This window comes from Lissotriton vulgaris, chromosome 4_1 (genome assembly GCF_964263255.1).
Source record: "Lissotriton vulgaris chromosome 4_1, aLisVul1.2, whole genome shotgun sequence".
In the NCBI taxonomy this organism is placed as follows: Eukaryota; Metazoa; Chordata; class Amphibia; order Caudata; family Salamandridae; genus Lissotriton; species Lissotriton vulgaris.
The window spans coordinates 812,388,535-812,412,724 of record NC_141691.1 but is presented as its reverse complement, the minus strand read 5'-3'; the positions used below and the strand labels follow the sequence as shown (position 1 = coordinate 812,412,724).

The window sequence follows — 24,190 nt, the reverse complement described above, 5'->3', positions numbered from 1 at the left end:
ATAGATAAAGAGATTTATTATCTAAGCGAGTCCTGCCAAGAAGTAATCACAAGGTGAAGGCGCTGTTTAACTGCAGCCCCGGACGGGGCGGTAGACGGGAGGAGACGCCTCCGTTCTATCGAACATACAGGTATGTAGACCTGTTTTGACAGCGAAATGCTCGTGGTGAGTCCAATCTATGAAAAGCACATTTAACTCACAAGTGCTTTGTTTAAATAGGAGACGACAAGCTTGCAGAATAAAAAGGAAAATATAAAGCACAAAAGGGTTCGGAGTGGCATCGTCATTCGATTTAAAGGTACAGTTTGCAATCTAAGTGTTTGTACCCTCGCACTACAACAGCTAAAATAGGGTTGTCTAAAACCAGGTTATGTATTATTTAATTAGGTGCGCACGAACAGAGAACAAAGACATTGCCTGCCCCTGGTGCAACGCAAGATAGCAAGGTCTAAGGTACGCAAACTTGTTTAAAAACACTATTAGGCAGCTTCTGTTTTCATGATTTTAAATAAAGTGATAAACGACCAAATGTCGTTTGTTTCACAGACTGTCACTCTTGGAGCCAAGTGCCCAGCTGTACAGTTAAAGGACAGAGTTGTGCCCAGTGATAAAAAGCTATAACATCTCAGTATCACACAGGTACAACCTTTTATCCAAACGGTTGATTTTTCCAGATTAGAGGCTAAGTGGTTGTAAACAAACCATGTCTTTTACATCCCAACAGAGTAATACAAAGCCCTGAAGATGGTTTGGAAACTAAGGGTCCAAACTTGAAACGCGTCGGCTATTTCAGCAAGAGCGAACTATAACAACCAGAGCGGTCTCTGAAGAATAGTGATACATATCTTTTTTGCTCTTTGAATGTAGTGATCGCATTCTTGTTCACATAAAGAAAATTTGATGAATGTGTTTTATACATTGCTTAACTGTGCAATTGTATTTTGAATGTCAGTCATTGCATTCTAATTGATTTTCTACATTGCTTAAATATTGCAATCTAATGTTGGATGTATTGTTTATGTTTATTGTTTGATAATTTTGTATAATTGTGAATTCTTGTTTTTGTCAAATAGCTCTATAAGGTATTTTGTGGTTATTTGTTTGTATAGAGTTATCTTTCCCTGCCATTTTAAAAATTATTCCAAAAAATATGAGCGAAGGGTATAAATAAATATACCGGACCGGACTAAAATAAGTGTGTTTGGTCCATAATTTTGAATAATTGATTTTGGAGAGGGGGCACTTTTTGTGAAGTACAAGTTTATATGACCCAGCCCTCCTTCAGCCCCACCAAGGGTCTACCTCCTTTTTGCGCCTCCTCCATTTTTGGCAAGCCCAGGCGAACCACCTTTAGAATGGAAACAAGGGCGTGAAGGCTTTGAAGCGTATCTAGAGGCTATAGGTGGTGAGAATTATACAGATAAACGTAAACTCGCCATCCTTAAACATTCACTTGGCGCAGAAGGCAGACAAGTTCTTTCTCACCTTCCCCCTCTAGCTATAGACAATTCTTCGAAGAAGAAACTGATGTCTATGAGAACGCCATTATGCAGCTTGACAAACAATTTATCAAAAAAGTCAATGAAGTTGTGGCACGTCATAAATTTCTTAGTAGACAACAACTGCCCATTGAACCTATCGATTCTTTTGTGAAAGACTTAAGGATTCTTGCAGCCAAATGCAATTACCAACAATTCCACGATCAGATGGTGAGAGACCAGCTAGTACATAATGTTTCAGATGTGAAACTTCAAGAAAAATTACTTGATGCAAAAGATTTGTCTCTCTCCAAGGCTCTTGACATTGCACATCGTTTTGAAGATATGAAATTAGGCATCAAAGAGTTGTCTGATAAGAAGCCAAAAGAATCTTCTATGGAAAGATCTAACGTTTCGGAAGTTCAAGCCGTCAGAAAGAAACAAGCAGAATCTGTTTCCAATGAACCGACGTTTTCTTCTTCTATGAGTCGAGGTTTTAAGAAAGAAGTAGTGTGCTTCAAGTGTGGTTTTCCTGGCCATGTTGCAACTGACAAAAGATGTCCTGCAATCGGACAATTCTGCAATTATTGCAAATCTAGAGGCCATTTTGCAAGAATGTGCAAAAATCGCAACAAACCTAAAAGCTTTTCGTCAGATCCCAGACGCACCAGATACTCAGATGTCCAAGCTGTGGACAGTGATAATGATGACTATGATGACATTTGTGCTATATATGAAATTGGAGAAGAAAAAAAAGATTCACCTTTCTGTATGCTACAAATTGGTTCCAAATTTATATAAGTCATGGCAGACTCTGGTGCAAAACACACTTTAATTGGTGCCGATGTTATGATGAAAGAATTTCCTGATGTGTCCTCTTTGTTTCCTTCTGACATTAGGTTGCTGGGTTATGGTAAAAAACCGATTGAAGTGCTTGGGTATTTTTGCTCTACTCTATCGTTTAAGGGCAAATCCATTTCATCTAAAGTTTATGTAGCCAAAGATGGTTCATGTTTGTTGGGTTGGCCACAACAAAGAGAATTGATGATTAAGCTTGATCCAAACCATCCCAATCAAGTTTTAGGATATTCTGATTTTGTCAATTCTATTGATGTGCCTTCCGTTAACAAATGGGAAACACTTTTTCCTCAAGTTTTTTCTTCTAACTTAGGTTTGCTAAAAAGATTTAAACATAAGATCATTTTAAAGCACAATGCAATTCCCAAAGTACATAAAGTGCGCAACATTCCCTTATCTTTAAGAGAATCTGTTAAAAAAGAACTTCAGAGATTGTGTGACCTTGATGTAATCGAAGAAATTGAATCTTCTGAGTGGCTTTCGCCTGTTGTCGTAGCCCACAAACCGAATGGAAAGATTTGTCTTTGTGTTGATATGCGTGACCTAAATTCTAATGTTTGGGTTGATAGACATCCACTTCCAAACATTGGAGAGATGTTCTCTGAACTTAAAAATGCATCTGTGTTCACTACGTTGGATTTATCTAACGCATATCATCAGATAGCCCTCCACGATGATAGTAAACATCTTACGTCTTTTATAACCACTGAAGGAGCATACAGGTATAAAAGGATGCCTTTTGGTTTAGTGTCTGCTTCCTCTGTGTTCCAGCGTGTCATGCATAATCTGTTCAAAAATGTATCTAATGTTCTATACTTTCAAGACAACATTCTGGTTTTTGGTAAAGATGACTGTGCATTCTGAAATCCTGTTTAAAGTTTTGTCAATTTTGCAAGACAATGGTCTTACTCTTACCAAAGAAAATGTAAATTTGGCAGGGATTCTGTAGATTACTTAGGGCATTCCATCAGTAAAAAGGGCATTTCTCCCAAGATGAGTTTAGTCAAGGCTATTGAAAATGCACCTGAACCTGCCAACAAATATCAGCTCAGGTCCTTTTTAGGACTAGCCGAATATTATGCCAAATTCATCCCTTCTTTTGCTGACAAAACTTCTCATTTAAGAAATTTGATGAAAAATCAACAACAATTTGTTTGGGATGCCAATTGTAAAAATCAATTTGATTTTGTTAAAAAATGCATTATTTCTGCTCCTGCTTTATCTCCCTTTGACACCAATTGTAAATCGTTCATTGTCACTGACGCAAGCAATGTCGGCATTGGTGCGGTGTTGATGCAAAAGCAGAAAATTGGCTTTGTTACTATTGCTTTTGCATCAAGACCGTTACGTGGTGCTGAAGTAAAGTATTCCACCTTAGAAAAAGAAACCTTGGCTTGTTGGTGGGGCATTGAATATTTTCGCAAGTACGTGTACGGCACGAATTTTGTTGTACTGTCTGATCATCGTCCCCTTGTAGATCTTTTCACGACTAAAGATTGTGGCAAAGCTACTTCCAGAATTGCGAGATGGCAATATAAACTGCAAGATTTTCACTTTCTAGTTGAATACATTCCTGGTGCGAAAAATGTTTTAGCTGATTTTCTCTCAAGGTTGACTGTGGAAGATGATAATCATGTTGCTCCAGATGATGATCCACATAAGGTTGTATCAATTTGTGAGGTGTCCAATGGTTGTATCAAAGAGGACGAATGGAGAGTTGCTTGTGGTGATGATCTTAATTATATAGATGTTTTGTCTTTTGTTAAGAATGGTTGGCCGCCCAAAACAAATTTGTCTCAAGGTGTTTTGCCTTATTTCCATGTTGCGCAAGAGTTGTCAATTCAAGGTGATATTTTGTTGAGAGGTCTACTCTTAGTTGTTCCTCAGGCTTTAAGAGAAACATTTTTGGACATGGCTCATGAAGGCCACCCCGGCATGTCCAGCATGAAGAGGAGAATAAGAAGTGAATTTTGGTGGCCTGGTGTTGACAGATTTGTTGAAAGAAAGGTAAGCTCTTGTGTAGAGTGTTGTGTAAGTGACAAGTCTCAAAAAGTTGTGAAATACCAACGTGACTCTGTTACTAGGCCTTCCAGACCCTGGGAGTGCGTCTCTCTGGACATTGCCGATCCAATGAGTTTTGGTCGTAGTCCTGTCTATGCAATTGTTTTAATAGATCAATTTTCAAATTGGCCTGAGGTAAAATTTGTCCCTCATGTATCAACTAGAGTCATCATCGAGTTTTTAAATTCTATCTTTGAGAAAGAAGGTTTCCCTGTTTCTATCTTATCCGATAATGGTACACAATTTACCTCTATTGAGATGAAGTCATTTTGTTGCAACCACGGGATATTGCACAAACGTTCTTCTGTATATTATCCTCAAGGTAATGGCATGGTAGAAAGGTGGATCAGGGTTCTTAAGGAAGGTTTACAACTGGCTGTGTGTAACGGTGAAAATTGCTATGATGCTATTTAGAAACTTTTATGGAGTTATAGAAACACACCTAGATTTGAAGGTGATTTGTCTCCCTTTGAAAAAATGCGGGGGAGAAAGGGTGTTTGTAACATGAGCCAACTGTGGATGAGGGATCTCATTAATGGTAAGTGCAAGAAACGTGATTCTTCTTTGGTCGGTGCTGCTGTCGGTAGCCCGTGCAAGGTTGGTGATCGGGTACGTGTGAGGAAGTCTGGTTTTGTTAGATCTGGGGGGGTCGCACTTCTTAGATCCCATGCTTGTTGTTAGAGTAGGCAGGCAGGTGGTGGAGTTGGCGGACGGAAATGTATGGAGTCTTTCCAAGGTTTTTAAGGTTCCCTGTCTAAGTGATAGGTCTTCTCCATCAAGTGGTGGTCTTTCCCATAACAGGTTGGGCATTTCTCCCTTTCCTCATTGTGGACATTCCTCTACTTCTGTTCCTATGCCCCCATCAGTCCCCGTTCCTCCTGTCAACAAGTATAATTCTCGGCTAAGAAAGCCTCCTTCTTGGTTCAAAGATTACAAAGTTGGTAAATAACTCTGTGTCATCAAAATGTAATGTGTATCCTTTATTTGTTGAATTTTATTTATTTATTCTTGTTAATTGAATTATTCTTTTTCTAGGAAGGAGGATGTGTGGTATCCTCGTGTGGGTGCTCGTGTCTGCTGCGTCTCTCTGGAACTCGGAACCTTCTGTGTAGGAGATTCCGAGTGCTCCAGTGCGGCGGTTGGCGTGGGCTCCTTTCTATGCTATCTTGTTATGCGGAATAAATTAGCATAAATACAACTACTCCTGTTCACCTCGTTCCTTCCCAGTCGGGATTCTTCAGGAACATTACTACCAAAAATGCAGAACGATTGTGACTCGTACATCAGAAAGAAATTACCTCAACACAGTCCAGCAGGCCAACGGATGTAATACTAAGGTTTGAACATGCAATGCTATTTATTGATCGGTACTGACAACAAAATTGGGCAACCCAATAGACCTGTGGAGGCTTGGGTAAATCTAGATCAAGGTAAGGTAAACGTGCCTGCAAAGGATTTTTTTTATAAAACACAAAAAACGTATTCACTCAAAGAATTATATCTATAAAGACCTGATTAGTAGATTAAAGCAAACAAATTAACAAAATCAATTATATTCATTCAAAGCGAGGATATCAACAAAGAAAAGCAAGGTGTGTGCATACTTTAAATATACAAATGTATGTAAAAAAATCTGTTTATAAATAAGAGTACAGAATACATAAATACAAAAGTGACTGAGATAGGTTATCTTTAAAGCAACTGTTTTCCTGTGAACACTTTTGTTATAGCCCATGTCAAATATTTTTCAATGAGGAGAACATCATTGAATAAACAATGAACTTTCCCAGAACGTCTCTTTATACATGAAAAAGGGTGGAATTGTCGACGTTTCGGTCTTTTCTCCTGCTACCATCTATAAAATTCAGGACGAAATGTGTTTATGTGGACTGAAGACCCTAGATCAATAATGAATAGATGCAATCTGATAATGATTCACAGAAAGAAACCAAGAATGGCCTCCAGAAGTTAAAACTAATATTATGATGGCAGTCCAAATGACAAAGATCGCCACAGGTATGTCACAAGAAAAAGTATAAGACACACCCTTTGATGTCCTACGGGTGGTATCAGGGCGAGGAACAGCATCGATTGAATCGAACTTTAATGTGGCCACATCAGGATTCCGTCACTGATCGGGTCTCGAGATCCAATCTGTACCCTTATCTATAAACAGATTTTTCAACATAAATTTGTATTTTTAAAGTATACACCGTCTTGCTTTTCTTTGTTGATATACTCGCTTTGAATGAATAGAAGTGATTTTGTTAATTTGTTTGCTTTAAGCCACTAATTAGGGTTTTATAGATACAATTCTTTGAGTGAATAAGATTTTTTGTGTTATATAAAAAATCCCTTGCAGGAACGTTTACCTTAACTATTGATTGGTGGAACACTTGCCTTCTATTTAGTTAAGGACTGGTTTGGGGATGAATCAGCCTCAAAGGGGGGGTTGATTGGAGATTTATATGCCCTTCATTCAGTTTTAGAGCATTGTTTACTTTGACGTCAATTCATAAAGTTTTAGTTTGCTTACAGAAGTCTGATCAGAACAACAAAAAGTAAACATCTGCAACACTTTCAAAGATGCAGTGCTATTCACCGTAATACAGGAACAACAGGCGTTAATAGCAATTTGCTCAAGCATAGGTGGCCACTCAGAATGACATTCGTAATGTGACCTGGCACATTTTTAGCATGCCAATCATGCTACGTGCCATTACAGTGAACCATCTCTTCCATGATTGTATTGGGCCAATGGTAAGAGAGAAGCCAAGGCAAGATGTCTCCCCAGCACATTAAATCAAACTGATCATACACAAACGCAAAAATCTAAGATTCTGCTAGTCACGGATTCTGCAATAAAGAACAAACAGGACGGTGAGAAAATGCAGCACAATCAGGACTAAGCCCAAGGAAAAAATGCCATTCTAGCAAGAACACCAGTGAAATGTCAAGTTTTGCCTAAGCCTCTCTATATAAGGCGGTCCCTCGGCTTGATGGGCATTGCCATGGGCAGAAGGAGCACCACTTCACCATGATGCCCCTTGTATCTCAGCCTCTTCACTATGATTCAGGATGGTGCACATCACAGTTGTTCCTGTCCTCTACAGTTACTCCTGAGAGCCGGGACTGCCTCCCAGTCTTCACACTATGCAATAAATAAGCATGGAGGACTGCTGCACTTCCGCTCCATTTGATCAAATCTGCCCTCGAGCTCTATAGGATGGGGGCAGGGAGATGAATCATCATAGACCATGGCCATTTTTCACCTTCCCCAGAACCGTTCCAGGAGTCTAAAAGATCCAGGAGTGTACCCACCCAAATCAAAGCCCTCAACCATTTGGTATACCAGGTTCCAGTTCGATATAGATATGTCTGCCCAAGAACAGATTGTAGCCCCACACAGCTTTGCACCTGCCCAGGTGGGCACGTCTTGGCAAAAGGAACGGGTCCCTAATCGTTTACAGTAATTATAATGCAACCCACTACTTAATGGTGAATCTCCCCACTCAGGGAACACATTATTCAAGTAACTTATTTTTCTTTGGACCAGAGACTGATATTGAGAAATCTCTTCATACAGGCTTGTTGTTCCACGATGCCCAAAGCCTGTGCCAGTCATCCAGCAGTGCATGCCCATCCTCGGTATGCCAGTCTGTGCCATGCCCCTAGTCAACATCAGGAACAACTACAGTGAGTATTTCTAATTCAGATGTCCCCATCAGCGACACAAACATCACTCTGGAAGGACCGATGAGGAGCCCAGAGATGGGAAGTGAGGTACAGCTGCACCAATACAAGCCACCTGCTGGCAGTGGTAAAAGGAGCATCTCGTGCCACGGTCAACGAACTGGGTATCACACTAATGGAACACCTAGAAATAACTTATCAGATGAAACGTACAGAGCCTGTGTTAGGCAAATAGGTATGTACATTAAATTATTTAAAGAATTTGCTTAGATTAGGGATAGATGTTACTAGTACAGTGGCTAAATGCCATCAGTTCTTCCTATATGCATTTGGAGCCAAGAGGCATGGTCTTTTAGGTGCAATGATAGAACTGGACTTTATTAGAATTCAGTCTAGAAACAATGTGGAGGTATCGAAAAATGACATTAATATTTTACTTAGAATAAAAAGAAACATATTTATGATATGCTACTAATCAGATCCTTTTTGGGGTATTGGGTCGCTGTGTAAGTGTAAAGTAACAGAGACCATTTTTAAAACACTGTACGGACTCCGATTCATCTGTCTCGTCATTACACAATTTACCTTAAAAAAATTGCTCAAAACAAAATCACTTAAATTAATAACAAAAGCGCTTTAATTATTCTGTCACTTGACAGCTCGGGATCTCAAAAAATGATGTGGACCAAAACGAATCTAACAAAAATAAGCATCTCACGCGGACTGGGTGCTTTAAATAGACTCAACGTTGAGGAGAAGGGTATAAAAACATGTACAATAATTTATTCTTGAGATCTGGAATTACAAAACAATGACCACTTCCTGAATATTCGGGTGTGCAAATCAACTCTCCCGTCACTGCGTGTTAATCAGTTGGCATAACCTTCAGGCGAACAAAGAAATACAATCAGTTTGATAAAAAAAAACATTGCTGCACTCCGGTCCCCTGAGCTCGAGAAACTTAAAATAATGTATGTAAATAGATTTATAATAAATTTTAAAGGAACATGAATTCATCATCCAACGTTGATAAAATACAAGAAAATGAGCCAAAATAAACATTATTTCGAAAGATAAGATTAGTTCCAATGCAGAGGTGATGCAAAAAAATAAAAAACAAACGCTAAATCGTTCCCTTTTTCAAACTCACTAGAAACATTTAACTATATTGTGCTCTTCATAAGAAGACGAACAGACAACAAAGGCGGACGCTGAAATATACATAGTAAGGATGGCAGATATCTAGGCAGCAGAACTTTAACATAATGTGTGCATATGAGAATCATACACACTGGTGCTACTAACCTTTTAGGTCTGCCTAGAAATCGCACCAACCTCTTTAGGCAGTCGAATTTTCAGGTATCAAAAGGGTATACTGTGGAGATTTGTTTATACTGTTTATTAAGTCATGCATATGTGTGGAATGTAATGCTTCAGAGTACTGTTAATGTTCTAGGGAGACGTTGTTGGTACCTGAAGGTGGTAAGTTCTGGCTGATGGTTTGATACTTTGATTCTCAAGAAATACCATTAAGAAATGTCATCTTCCGTTGTCCAGTGACATAATTACAGATATGTTGGCGATGATTCTTCAGGAAAGTCAACTTTTCATTACATCGAGCCTTTTAGGCATGGCTACCGACTGTTTTCGCATCTGTTGCAGAGTGAAGCGTGCATAATATTTTTTTTTTCTTTCCTCATATAGTAACTCAAATGTACTCCTCTAAACATACCGGGCCCTGCACAATTAGACAGTCTAAAGCGTTTTCATTACCGCAGAGGCAATGATCCTCTGACAAATCTTTCCCCACCTATAAGAGGGTTGGAAATCAGTGTGACCAAACTCCATGTTAGCTGCCCCATTGTTATTGTCCTAGAGTTTATTTGCCTGCGTAATTTGTAAAATACTGTGCCCAGGTGTGTCTTTACATTTTATAGCTGTGGAATGAGGACCATTAATTGGCAGCCATCTCACAGATTAGATTTCAAATTTAGGTATACCACTCTCAAGACCATACTGTAGAAATAAAGGATAGCAACTGAAAGACCCAACCTCATGAAGAAGCAGAGTTAGGATTAAGCAAACCAACAGCGCTGCTATGTCAACACAGAACAAAAGAAGTAAAACCTGATGTTGTGAAAGAGCTCGATGATTCTGCCTGCAATTTATTTAAAACATCAGTACGGAAGCACACTTTAAATGGAAGAACTAACAGGACTCAATAATAGACTCAGAAAAATGTATATTAATTTGGTTATTGTATTAAAGAATCAAAATTCATTAAAATGCCCAATTTCTTGAAAGTTTCAGTCAAGAATATCACAGCTTTCATTAAAGCACCAAACATTTAGGCAAAACTTTATTAAGTGGTTATGAAATTTCATTTGCAGGGTTACAGCGTTCCACTACCCCTTAAGCCAGAACAATGATTCACATTTTTAATTGCTTAGATCCTACAAAAGGAAAAGTTCAGACTTAAAGTCTATTAGGGGTAAGTCCATTAGTTTAGAGCAAAAAATATAATAGAAATGGGAAAAAAGAAATGGTTCAGCAAAGAAGGTCTCTGTCCATCAGCTACTGATTGTATCATCAAAAACAGTCCAAAATAAAAGCTCGATCAGCATAGCATCCAGGGCCGGACTGGGAACCAAAACCAGCCCTGGCAAAGTGCTCGGCTGTCCCCCACACCCCTGGGGTTTGGGGGTGCCGCCGAGCTCTTTGCCAGGGGGAGGACAAAAAATATAGCGTTTCGGCGTTGATCAAGAAGCAAAAATCAATGGCGTTTTTACTCTCCATTTGGGTTTCTTCTTTTATAAAGTTTTTAGCAGTGTCCAGTGGTGTGGCATCACACCACCATCTAAGACTCCCACATGTCCATATTCACATCATGTCACGTGAGATGGTTTAAACATCAAGCTGGTTTTCCGTGCTAGTCATTATAAACGGAAAAGTAGGAGTCCACACCAGCCAAGGATCACATAAAAAGATACAGAGTAGTCTATCCCTAGGCATAACTGAAATTCTAATCCCACAGGAATATTTCACTGTGAACGTTGAAAAAACATCCAGGAATGTCAGGGAAAAACATGTACTGGACGATGGCAGCGTGCGATTGTCCTGTTCACAGGAGCCCCTGTACTAGGCTTGGATGTCGTGCCTAGAAGGACATCTGTCAGTGCTTCATTAAAGGGCAAAAGGGGTTTGAACGAGGAAGCCCTAGGATGAAGCACTTGGGTCAAGAGATTAGTCTTGACCTGCTCCGAGGGCAGCACCAGCTCAAGGACCTCTGCTACCCTCCTCACCACCATGGCATAAGATGCCCCCTCCTCCAAAGCGACAGTAGGTGAAGAGAGCATATAAGTATCTGGAGTCCAGTCCACTGGCTTCTCCAAAATCCTCATACAAGCCCAGTTGTTCACATGGAACGTCCTCACCCATGCCTCAAACTTCCTCAAAATGTACAGGCAATGACGCAGAACCTCTGGGCTCCGACGTCATTCCGAGTCGTTGGGTATCAGAACAGACCGGCAGCACTGACTTCGGGACAGACGTCAGGGAAGGTCGCTTTGGCACGACCAGCTTCAACTCAAATCCAGAATCGAATCCACGAGCCCCCACTGTTCCCAATGGCTTAAAGCCTGGTAGGGCCTCCTCCGACCCCGTGGGGCCCCAACGCACACCATAGAGGTCGACCAGCTAAAACACTAAGCGCATTGCCTCATAAAAGTCTTCAACTTTAGCGGGGATCACACCGACTCCCGGAAATGGAGGGAGGCGTGGAGTCGAACCTGGCAACTATTCCATTAAACTGTGCCTGAAGCAGCAATGCTCCTTTCCAGTCTCATCGACTGACAAGGTAAATTTGAAGTCTGTTGGGACGTCTTCTTCTTATTACGCCTTTTCCCTAAGTGTCCTCGAATGTGAAGAGGAGGACTTGGGGCTCCTGGAGCGATCCCGCAATAATCCCTTCCACGAACGGGACCGGGATCTCCAAGGAGAATCATTCTGCTGTGTCGATTACCGGGCCACATGAAGCTTCAAAGATCGCTAACGCAAGGCCTTCGGAGCCATGGCCCGGCAGTACGAGCATGACTTTGTGTCATGGTCGTGCTCGAGACACCACAAGCAGACAAGATGGGGTGGGCTGTTACTGATATGGCGAGGGGACAGGCACCACACAACTGAAACCCTGTTTGTCCAGACATCATCCCTCAACACACAAGAAAAAATCTCTTGACAAAATGTTCTAAAAAGTCTGTCATAAAGAGACAAAGGGGTAGCTCTTCTCTGCATCAGTGCTTAACTGGTGTGGAAAGGAAAGAACTGACATTGCGTGCAAAGGTGGCGCCTACATAGGTACCACAATGGCATAACCAACTCCAGCGATCACGCACAGTTGAACGGACCCACCTGAAAGCACGCAGGAGTATTGCTCACATAAACATTTCCAGATTCAGTCTGATGCCTGGGAAAATTTAAAGGTAAGGAATCTGCAGCTAAAAGTCTCTATCAGATTTTTATTACATGGAAACGGCTAACGTTAGAAATACTCTACTACTACAATTTTCTCAATATTCATATAAATGCACGTTTTTCTAAATTCATCTACAAAATTTGTTTCTAGAATTTCATAAACTATAGAGTCTCTAATATATGGCCAAATATCAAGATTATACTTCATTGGTACACATTTTTGTACCAACTTTTCTAACTGGTGCATTTTCAGCAGAGCATGAAAAACACTAGGCCACTTCAATTAGCATCACAATTTTCATCAATATACGTTAATTAGCAAATGTGCATTAAAAATTCATTATTGAACTCGTTGAAATGTATTAGTATTGGCTTATCAATGTGTTTTCATTTTTGACATTTTAAAAGCACACTTTTACGATGCTTCTACTACACTGGTCTCTTTTCATGTGTCACTGTGTCTATCGCATGCAACATATACTTTCATTTGTGTCTTCTGTGTATAAACATGTTCTGTATTACGTTTTTTAAAATCATGCTATATCGCAGCCATCGCGGACATCTTCTCAACAGTGTCTATCGTCAATAGCTATCTGTCAGTTGCCTGGGGGCATGGTTTGGTAGTCAATGATGGACACGTGAGATTGCTGCTCTGCGCCAGCCCGTTTTTCATCCTGCAATGTCCGGCACAGACCCCGCCAGCGACAAAGCGTAACATGTCCCCAGTCCGGGTAGGGAGGGGAGGGGGGCGGGGCTTGTTTAGGATAAGATGTGAGGAGGGCTGCCTAAGAGCAGGGGAGACCAGACTTCCCGGGTCCGGAGAGTTGAGCGATGGACCTGTGCGGTCCCAAAATGGCGGCCTCGGGCTCTCAATCTGCGGAGCTAGGGCGGCCCTGAAACTTTGTACGGTGACTTGCCGGCCTGATATTGGTGGTTCCTGGTGCTTGCCGATTCGTTGCACGGAGTCTGTGGTCCTGAGGTGGGGGCCGTGCTGCCGCTCTGAGGGACATTAACATACTTCTCGATATGCTTGTTGTCGATGGTCCTGTCGACGTTCATGTCATTGTCAATGTGGCCCTCGAAACGGAGGTCATGGTTGTCCCCGATGATGGTCTTGTCAATGTGTGCTTTGTGGATGGTGGCTTCTTTGACACCTTTTTAATTTCAGAGGAAAGAGATTACCTCACAGCTGGAGTTGCGAGTTCCAAACTTATTTTCATTGGTTTCCTCTCAGAAGCAGGGTTGCTGAAGGGTCCCTTCCTTGTGATTTTTCATTCACGGAGGATGGCCTCTTTTCAGGGTGTTTTTTATTCCTGTTTTTGTTAACCTTTTTTGAGGACTCCACTGAAGAGACTATTTCTTCTTGTTGTTCTCTTCATCTCCAGACACCGGAATGTTCATTGCCTACTTTTTCTCCAGCCAAATGAGAAGTCGGCTTCTTTGTGTTTAAGAGCTTTGCCTGAAAATGTATAGCTATATTTACATTCCTTTGTTTTATGTTAGCAATGTAGGCATTCCTTCTGAGGACCCTCAGAAAATAGCCTGAGTCTTCCACGGGATTTGCAAGGTTTGAAGAGACCTTTTTTAGAACCATCTTACAAGATCTTTCCTGTCAACATTCAACAGCTAAGATGTCACCTTCAATCAGTTGTTTGTCAATTGTAGCCCAATGAGAGGCCAACAGATGCAGAATATCAGTAGTCACACTGAAGAAATTGAGCAGGGTTCAGGGGCTTTCCTCAGTCGAGGTGAGGTAAAAAGCCTAAGGTATGGTGGCCCGTGAGAGGAAGGGTGATTCAGGTGTTCCTGACTGATTGTCTGAAGTTTGGTTCTTAATAAAACTATGGGAATTGGTTGCCAATGTCACTTGTTTAAGCTTTGCTGTCCAATACTTAATTTCAAGTATGTGAATCTGTGGGAGATTCAATACTGGTGCAGATATTTTATTCCAGGTGCGCTTGTCACAGAATATGGACGCACCACTACAAGAGTATTTTATTCAGTTGATACATCAACTTCCCTCCTTTGGCACTGTATAAAAAAGATAGGCAATGTGTGTTAGCTGGATCTTAGAGTCCTTTCAGATTCTGAGCTTGTTCTTGGAGGTAACCAGGACCATTTCCCCTGTACGCTTTGTGCATGTTTTGAACTTGATCTTAAATTCAGTCAGGAGCCAATGGAGAAATTTTTACTTAATATGATTCTATATATGTAAGTGCAACTGCATTGTTGCTGCCTTATTTTGAAAATGATGCAATCTGGCGATGGCGTTTTTGGGAGCCCCTTATATACTGAGTTACAGTAGTCCGTGACCAATCAATGACAGTGTATATGTCAGTTCCAATGCGGGTTGTGATTAGAAGAGCAGGAGGACTTGCCAGAAGAGGGAGCGTAGCAATTAGTTCCACATACCACTTTACTGAAATATGAAATGAAGTTGATGTCTGATACACATCTCTTCCAGTACTTTATGAGTTTGAGTCGGACACATTTAAATTAAATCAGCTGGAAATGTTATTCAAGTTTGAGAAGACTAATGGTGCGGACTACATGCTTATTTACGGACAATCTATACACATGTATGTACTTTATGTCACTCGCAGCACTGTTTCGTAGAGAGGTCAAAATTCTAGCAAACTAATGCATACTCATCTGGTAAATTTGTCAGAAGATTTGTGGAGAAGCCTCCTACAGGAATGATGGATTCGACACATCCAAGAGCAAATGACACTTTGCAGGTTGCAGTGTTTTGTCACACAGTTCTCTCATTTAGTGAAACCTGCTATCTCTGGAGGAGCCAACAAAACCAAATCCCACACCTATCCCTTGTAAGAGTGGCCAAGGTTAGACTTCCTGGTCATATGTATTTCATCCTGGTCAAGAGAAACACCAGATTAAAAAAGTGTCAATTACTTCACAATTGTCTGCATTTTAAATAACCTAGAGCTATACAAACCAGTTTAAATAACAATGACTGTCACCCAGCTGAGTAGCTTTACTTCGCATTCTTGAATGATGCAGCACTATCATGCTGCATGAAAGTCTCTGGATCGTGCAAGTCCTTCTGTATTGTGAGTTTAAGCCATGACAGGATCTGGTAATTTTTTTTTCTAAACATGACATGGCAGTGATGCGTGCAGAGAGTAACAAAGAATTTAAATTTAGACATCCTATTAAAATCTTTGACTATGAGCAAACTGCGTAGATTAGTTGACCATTGAAAGAGACACCTATACCGTATGCGGAAAGTAGAACAAAATCCACTGGTGTAACTAGACAATTGTTTACCTACCTACGGCAAAGGTAGGTATTCAGTGGTGTATGTAACTCAGCCAAATTATCATTTGCAACTCTAATTAGCCAATTTACATAAACCATTTTATTTTGTACAATGAAAGAAATACAAAGAAAAGATACGAATGACTTGAATGATCACTTTAAAACAGTATGTTTGTTGTGCTGAACTACAGCAATTATTTTTGATGGTGAGCACAATAAACACAGTGGCACAATTGTGAAAACTGCTTTTGTATATCTTGTGACTTGTTTACCTTTAATAGTTTCCTCCACAACTTCAACTACACGATCTATTTGTTGAACCTGAAAAGAAAAAAATTCAGTTCAATACATTTTCAATTAGTCTTTAGTTAAATAGGCATACAGTTACATGACCACATCTTATCAAAAATGAAAGCGAAAAACAAACCGCACATTCAATTCCCTCCGTTTTTTGAATGTGTTATTATTTCACTTCAATAACATCAACAGTAAACCCATACTAAAATATATGCAGTACATAGTTGTAAGCCATACTAAAATATATGCAATACATATCTGTGCGCACAATAGGCACAGACATCTGGAGCACAGTCTTGGTACAGGAGAACAAATATTCAAACATTTGTCCGGAACTGCGGGTGCCTTACACTGCATTGCAATTTATGGCTTAACAGCACAAACGCACGGTCAATAAATCTGTGCAAATGTTTATCTCCTTTATCTTAAGGGCGTAGCCCAAGTAGGCATGATTCAGAGGTTGGAGTCAGTGCATGATCCGTCAATTTCGCAGTGGTGGATGTTATCTCGACTGGGGGAGATGGGGATTTTTTGGGGGTGGGGGAATGCAATCCCAGACCATATGATAAAATCTGGTCTCTGCAGTTTTACAACTGGTGCATACAGGTGTAGACATCGGGACTTCACTGTATGCTGTGGAGGGATAAATATGGCTAGAGTACATAAGTAACTTACATGAATCGGAATCTGGGATTCCGAGATACTTCCTTCACTTGTTGGAGAGCTAGTGCCCAGGTTTTAGCAGTCAGAGGTTGTGAGAGCACATCAATATAGCGAGCCAGCGCCTTACCTACCTACGCCAGGCCAGAAGCAGATAGTGCCATATATAACATTGAGATAGTACGGCGTTGCCCGCTGTACAAGAGGAGGGTATGCAGGATAGGTGAGAGGTGGTTCGGTGTCACATGCTCCTCAGAAGGTCCTCACCATGTGTTGTATTTCATAATAAGACAGGAAGTGACCTGTGCCTATGTTATAAAAGTGACCATAACTTCAGCAAAAGACATCAGGGTCCCTTCATGGAAGAGATGTCCCAAACTGACTATTTTCACCGCCCTCCACAGAGACATATCAAGGCAGTCTGCCATTGTGTGCATACCTGGTCCAGGGCGATCGAGGGAGAGTAGGGTATGTTGGGAGTCTGGCCATGTACAAACCTACGCTAGCATACGTGCACCGTCTTCATCAGACTAAAGCCTCCTTGTGGTGGACAGGTGCGATCAGTTAAAGTGTATACGCCTGTGGCACCCAAGCATGCCGAGGCAGCCGCCTCCTCAGCACTGGGAGTCCCCATCGAGCTAGCACAGTGGCCGTCCCAGCAGCGCCAAAATTAGGGGTGCGCAGATCTCCCTTTAATAGCGGATGCTGCACTATCGGCAAGGCCACGACTCGAAGTCCCAAACCCCATATCAGGTCCAACTAGAGGCCATTCAATTGCAGAAGAACTGCTAGGGATCACTATTGGCAAAGTGGTAAATAAAAATAGCAATCTGAGGAGTACTAACATCTTGGCCAGCACCACTCGGCCTAGCGGAGATAAGGCCAATGAACACAAGAAGGGGGAAGATCCGCGTATAGATTGTAGCGCTCAATCTACATTGCCCTCTGAGAGCCTTAACTGTATGGTATATCTGGATTCCTAAATACTTGATTGCCTAATACATGGGTACTCACAAACATTTGCACATGGGCCACAAAGTGCGGTCTGTGGTGTGACCGAGGGCCGCACTGTTGCCAGCAGGGTGGTGGTAAGGGGACTAGGTGGGCCAGGGATTATGTAAGGATGACTTAAAACATGTTAAATAAACGGGCAAGCATTTACTTACAGGTTAATAAATGCTTGTCCGTTTATTTAATATTTTTTTCTGAAAATTAGTGCTCAGCAGCTAATGCTCCTGTTCACCAGGGGAGACGCATGTAAAGGTCAAGAGGGCGGCAAGGGGCTCCCGGGCCGTTCTTGGAGTATCACTGGTCTAATAGCACCATTTGAGTTGCTGCTAGGTGGGGTTTTAGGAGTCCGGGCAAGAGAAAACAGGCAGCACATAGGCCAGTTTACCTTAAGGTTAGAAATCAATCCTGGGAGGTAGTCTCCGACATTTTCCAAGAAAACTAGTGCATTGTCCAAATAAAGCAATACTATGTGCTGGGTATGTAATTCCTGGTTCCCCCATTGATGCGCCAGTGAGTGGTTCCATGGCCACTGCAAAAAGAAGTGACCTTCTTGGTGCCCCTTAGGATCGGGAAGTTTTCTGATATCACCTGACCCGTTCTTACTACGGCCGTTGATTCCGAATATTATGTATGGATCCACCCAGGAAATTCATTTCATTGTCCTCAATAATTATATTTTTCATTAGAAAATACAAAGCAGGTTTAAAAATTGCCTATATGGAGTAAATGCAGTCTACAGAAGAACAGTCTGGGAAGAGGTTAAGTAAAGAATTCATGTGGAATACTCTCTGGAAGTCATATGAAAAGAAAAGGGCCATCCTTCCTGCTCCTAGAAAAAGCTCCCTTGCTGATCAAGATTCTCAGTTTTAGTAAGGAAATCCCCTATAAATTATCTTAAACCAAAAACAGAACTTCAATTGCCATAGAAAGACTTAGACTTTATAGGGTGAGGTACCCTGTGTAGGGATCTCATTGTCTCAATTCAAGATTCTGGCTGAACTGTTTAGCTTTCAATTTCTTCGAGATGCTTTTTAAGGAGGCCACTTATTTCTGCACCCACAATCAAGGCATCTACAGTCTGCAACTTACTAGCCATGGCAATAAATTCTAACAATATTGCTGGTCTAAGGACCTCAAGAAACATAATCATCCCTCTCCTACTCAGTCTCAAGTATAACCCCCTACCTCCACGAGTGCATGCGAACCCATGGATGGTATGGGGCTTAACTTCCCAAGTATCATGTTGAGAGTGGGAAGGTGATCCTATGTAATTTGTCTGTTTCACTCCCAGCTCTACTGGAATTCAGGAGTATACATTTAGCTTCATCTAAGCAGTGTCAGCATCAGTCACCACACAAGCATTCAGACGCAATTGTCAAATCATCGTGATTCATGTTCGATCAAAAGCGCAACAAAGCTTCACATTAACTCCACAACCAATTGAAGCACTGCTGTGCCAATTCTTCGGCGACGAAGCCAACATGCTGTAGACTGATGTTGGCCTGGCAGGCAACCCACTCTCCTTTCCCTCTAATCAATGAACTATGTTTCCAGCCACCACTTCCAAGCAGAGGCAGCAAATTCCACAGGGGTTCCCACTTCTCTTTCAAGAAACAGAGCACTGATTCAGCACCAATTCATTAAGCTCCCTGAAGCCAAAAGCATTTTAAGTCCAGCCTTTCAAGATACTCATTCAGCATCACAAATGCTATTTATTGCGAGTAAGTCTGTAGAGCTGATTAGTGAGAGTATAAGAGGCTGTCTGGAAGTTCTGGCCAACACTAAAAGCACCATGCCCTGGTTCTATGTATTCCAATCACCACTTGGGCACCCAGCTTCTATAACAGACAGGTCGTCCGTCATGCAGCAGAATTTACCACAATGCAAACATGTTTCTATTCGTTTTGCAACATCATTGAAAAATGATCTTTTTAAAGAAAATATCACAATGATGTTTTTCTTATAACGATAAAACACATTTGAGATGCTAATGCAAAATTATGTTGCGCGAAACCTAGAAATCTAGAATCTGTTAATATTAAAACGTGTATGTTTTTGGATTTTTTGTGTTCAGAGGTACTAAATTGAAAGTTAACAGCCATGCATGGGAAGGGGTTGACATTTCCCAGAGCAAGAGGCAAGGGATGCTGACAAACTCAAATGTGGTGGTCCCCTCCCTTGTAGGCAGTAACCAAAATCACAGAATCATATATTCTGTAGTTCTCCTGCACAGCCCAAGAAAATCAATAAGGTAATTATAAATCTTCAAAAACCTGGGTAACGGTACAACTGGTGGCAGAAATGTTTCTTTTTGATTTGACAAAAAATGTTGTAAAAGCTGACTTTTCACAGACCAGGCTCAAAATATCTATTTCCCCTGTCTTGATAGTATAGATATTATACATGCATAGCATTTTCAGACAGCTGCGGTATTCAAAGGCAAATCCACCAACTATAACTGATCACGTCCAAAAGTGGTAGATGCATTTAAAAGACCATCCTGCACAGAGGTCTTTTCATTGTGAGATTTTTTGTATCGCTTTTGCACTTTGTGATATAGAAATCCTTTCATTGGCATAGCCATAACTTGATTCAGGAATGTTAACACGTGCCTAAAGAAAGTGTCTGTGTGACGTTGCAAGCTTTTTTCCCCATTTGAGCGCAAGAAATTAAAGTGTTGATTACCTGTGCTCAGCCGAAAATGTTATATACCAGTTGCTATCAGAATGTCATTTTCTCAGTCTTTGGACACCTGTATGCTCTCCCTTTGTTTTAATGTATCAAATGCCTTTGCAGACCATTGTGGACCCATCTATAAATGTGCGCTTTGCCTTTTGTCAATTATTTTTTATTCTGATTATTGTTTAGTTGATCCCAGCACTGTGACATATAGCACGCATGCATCACCACACAAGCGCAAATATTCGCCAAAAAAACTACAGTATTTTTTTGTTTTTTTATAGACATTCATAGAGCGCATGGAAAAAAAGATAGTACGCCATCTTGGCGTGTCCCCGCGCTAAAGAAAGAGGTGAGAAACTCATAAGGGGGAGAGGACAGTACAAGGCATGGGGCATTAAGTAGGCTATAAGGAGAACAGATGGGGTTTAAGATGCCGTCGGAAAATGGTTTCTGAAGGCTCCAGGTGGAGATGGATGGGAAGTTTAATCCATGCTGTGGCAGCCCCCACTCTAAAAGACCGACCTCCCATTTTTTCTCTCCTGTAGCGGTGGGTCATAAGCGTGCCCATACCGCAAGATCTAAGTGATCTGCGTGGTTCATACCTGGTAACCAGACCTGTCAGATAGCTGGGGGCTTTATTCCAGATGATCTGATGACATATTAGGAGTTCTTTGTACTGTATTCTTTTTTTCACTGGGAGCCAGTGGAGGGCATCCAGGGTGGTTTTAGAGTTGGCTCTTCGTGGGAGTCTAAGCACTAGTTGGGCTGCAGCATTTTGCAATATCTGAAGTCGTCCAATGCTTTTACTAGAAGCACCCAGGAAAAGAACATTTCCATAATCGAGGCGTGACGTTATCAGTGCTTGGATCATAGTGCGTCGGGCCTCCAAAGGAAGGAGATCTAGGGTTTTGTTGAGAGTCCTTAGGACTCCAAAGCACTTACCTACTAGACGGTTGATGTGTGTCTCATAGGAGAGTGTGGGGTCCATCCATATCCCTAAGTTTTTGGCTTCAGTACATGGTGTAGGCATATCGCCTAAGCAGCTTGGCCACCAATCACATGTCCAAAGCTGTTGATCACCACCAACCACCAAGACTTCTGTCTTGGATCCGTTCAGTTTAAGGCAGTGCGTATCCATCCAAGTGCCAGTGCTTGCATACAGGCTCTGAAGTTATTGGCTTCAGCAGCCGGCGTTTGGGTGAGGGTGAGTAAGAGCTGTGTATCGTCGGCGTAGGATACAATCTCTACGCCGAACGATTGAACTAACTCGGCCAGGGGGGCCATATATAAGTTAAAAAGGGTAGGACTTAAGGCAGAGCCCTGTGGCACCCCCTGTTCCAATACCCACTCTTCAGACTGGAAAGAGCCACGTTGGACCTGAAAGCTTCTGCCTGTCAGAAACGATTTAAGCCAACCGAGTGCTCTATCAGTTACACCTCCTCTGTTCAGACACTGTAGCAAGGTGATATGTGCTACAGTGTCGAACGCTGCGCTAAGGTCTAGCATGACCAGTGCCATGGTTAGGCCTGCGTCGGCTCCTTGGCGTAGAGTTTCGGTGGCTCTTAATAGGGCCGTCTCAGTAGAGAAGCCTCTTCGGAACCCCGATTGTGAGGGGTGTAGGAGATTGTTCTTCTCCGCAAATGCAATCAGTTGCACATTTGCAATTTTCTCAGCAATTTTAGCGGTATAGGTCGTAGGTTCTCCAGGACATCATGACTAACATTGGGTTTTTTCCTAATAGGTAGTACAATTGCCTTTTTCCAATTTCTTGGCAGGGTCCGGGAGTCAAAGGATGTTGTAAGGACATGGAGGATGTATGGTTCTAAATTAGCTATACTTGCGCCCAGAACCTTTGGAGGAGCAGGATCACGTGGAGAGCCCGATTTTATGCTAGTACAGATGGTTGCAAGTTCTTTACTGTGTGGTACGGTAAAGCATTCTAACCTCGGTTTTGGATTTGCCCACTCTGGTTCCTTCAGTTCAGTGAAGGTTTCTCCAGCCGCAGGATATGTGGAGAAAGAGTTGTATATTTTCTTAACCTTGTTGGCAAAATATTCTGCCACCTTGTTACATTCCATGACGGAATCAGTTACCGGAGAATATGAGAGTGAGACGACTGAGATTTCCTTATAGATTTTAAAGAGTTCTCTAGATGAGCAGTCTGCCTCGCTAATTCTGTTTCCATAGAAGGTTGCTTTAGCAGCTCTGACCTGTTTTTGATAGCTTCTCTGGGCTGTTCTGTATTGTAGTTTAGTGCAATCATTCTTATCCTTGCGCCAAAGTCTTTCTAGCCTTTTGCACTCTGATCTGACCGACTGCAGATCTATATTGTACCATGGTGCCGATCTCTTAGCTCTGTTTCCTTTTTTGGCCGTGGATAGAGGGGCTGCCTTGTTCAGGGCGTCAAGGATTCGGGTATCTAAGTTTTGATTTGCTTTTTCACTATCTAAGCCTCCCGGCATTCCACCTAAGCTTAGCATCTCGTTAAAAATGGGTTGGGAATTTTTTTTCCATTTGCGGTGTGGGTAGCTATTATTGCCACTCAATTGGGAGGCACGCTTGCTTACAGTGTTAATTTCAAAAGGGACTAGAAAATGGTCTGTCCAGGGAAGTGGATTAGGAGTATTCGTGGTTATACCCTCCCAGTTGGCGAACACCGGGTCCAATAAATGGCCATGAATATGAGTGGGTGTTAGGTTTTTTAGAATCAGATTCGTATTTTGTAGTTCCTGCTTCATGTCGGTGACTTCCTTTAGCTGGATATCTTCAAAATCAATATTTAGATCGCCCAGGAGGAGGACCTTCCTGTGTCTCAGCGCTAAATGGGCAAGATGTTCTTGTAAACTTGGTCTAAAATTTCCCAGGGTCCCAGGAGGTCTATAAAGGAGGACACCCGAGATATGGTCCTGAGGGCCAAGGTTCAGTGCAAATTTGCCGGCTTCACAGTTTTCTATACCAAGAGGTTCAAGGGAGCAAACCAGGGGGGCCTTGCTGATCATCGCAATGCCACCTCCTCGGCCTAACGGTCGATCCACCCTGGCTATACTAAAGTTTGGTGGAAGGGATTCAATGATCTCAGGGTCGGAGTCAGCCCCTAGCCATGTCTCCGTCAAAAAGAGTATATCGAGGTCCTCTTCTAGGAGCAAGTTCCAGATTTGCAAGGCGTGTCTCGGGAGGGAACGGCAGTTTAATAGACCTCCTCTGAGGTTCTTGGTCCGTTCTTTGTCACCTAACTGTGTACACGTTTGAAATGGGCAGTGTCGGCATTTGATAGAGAATATGGCCTCCATTTTGTGCCTGCAGCATTCATTTATTGTAGGGCAAAGGTTCCATAGGGCCTGTTTGTTGTAGGTTATAGGGTCATTGGGAGAACGGACAGGGGTTATGGCCCTGGACCGCGCCCGGCCGCGGACGGGCGCAGACGGGCTTGCCTTAGGTGCGCTTCGGCGCGCAATCGTCGCGCCCGCTGCCAGTAGCCATTTGTTTATTTTTACTTTACCGTTCTAAGATGGCCGAAGCCCATCTTGAAGCAGTAAAAAAAAAAATGCATGAACGTGCATAATAGAGAATTTATTTAATTGAGGAGTGTCACTAGGTAATAGAGCGCTGTACATACACATCAAGACAAACATACCCCGTCAAAATAAAAAGCAAATAACAGGCAAAGAAGCCATAAGCAGGAAGCAAAGCATATGCAG

At 41.9% G+C, this 24,190-nt stretch overlaps 1 protein-coding gene across 1 annotated transcript in view; it reads right to left on the bottom strand.

Moving 5' to 3' along the window:
- The window catches only part of CDKAL1 (CDKAL1 threonylcarbamoyladenosine tRNA methylthiotransferase), a 2,392,744-nt gene that overhangs the window by 1,471,538 nt on the left and 897,016 nt on the right, over positions 1–24,190 (bottom strand). The window contains exon 6 of the mRNA XM_086965147.1: positions 16,115–16,163. Coding sequence (XP_086821273.1) covers positions 16,115–16,163 — 49 coding nt within the window. The remainder of the gene's footprint in view (positions 1–16,114; positions 16,164–24,190) is intronic.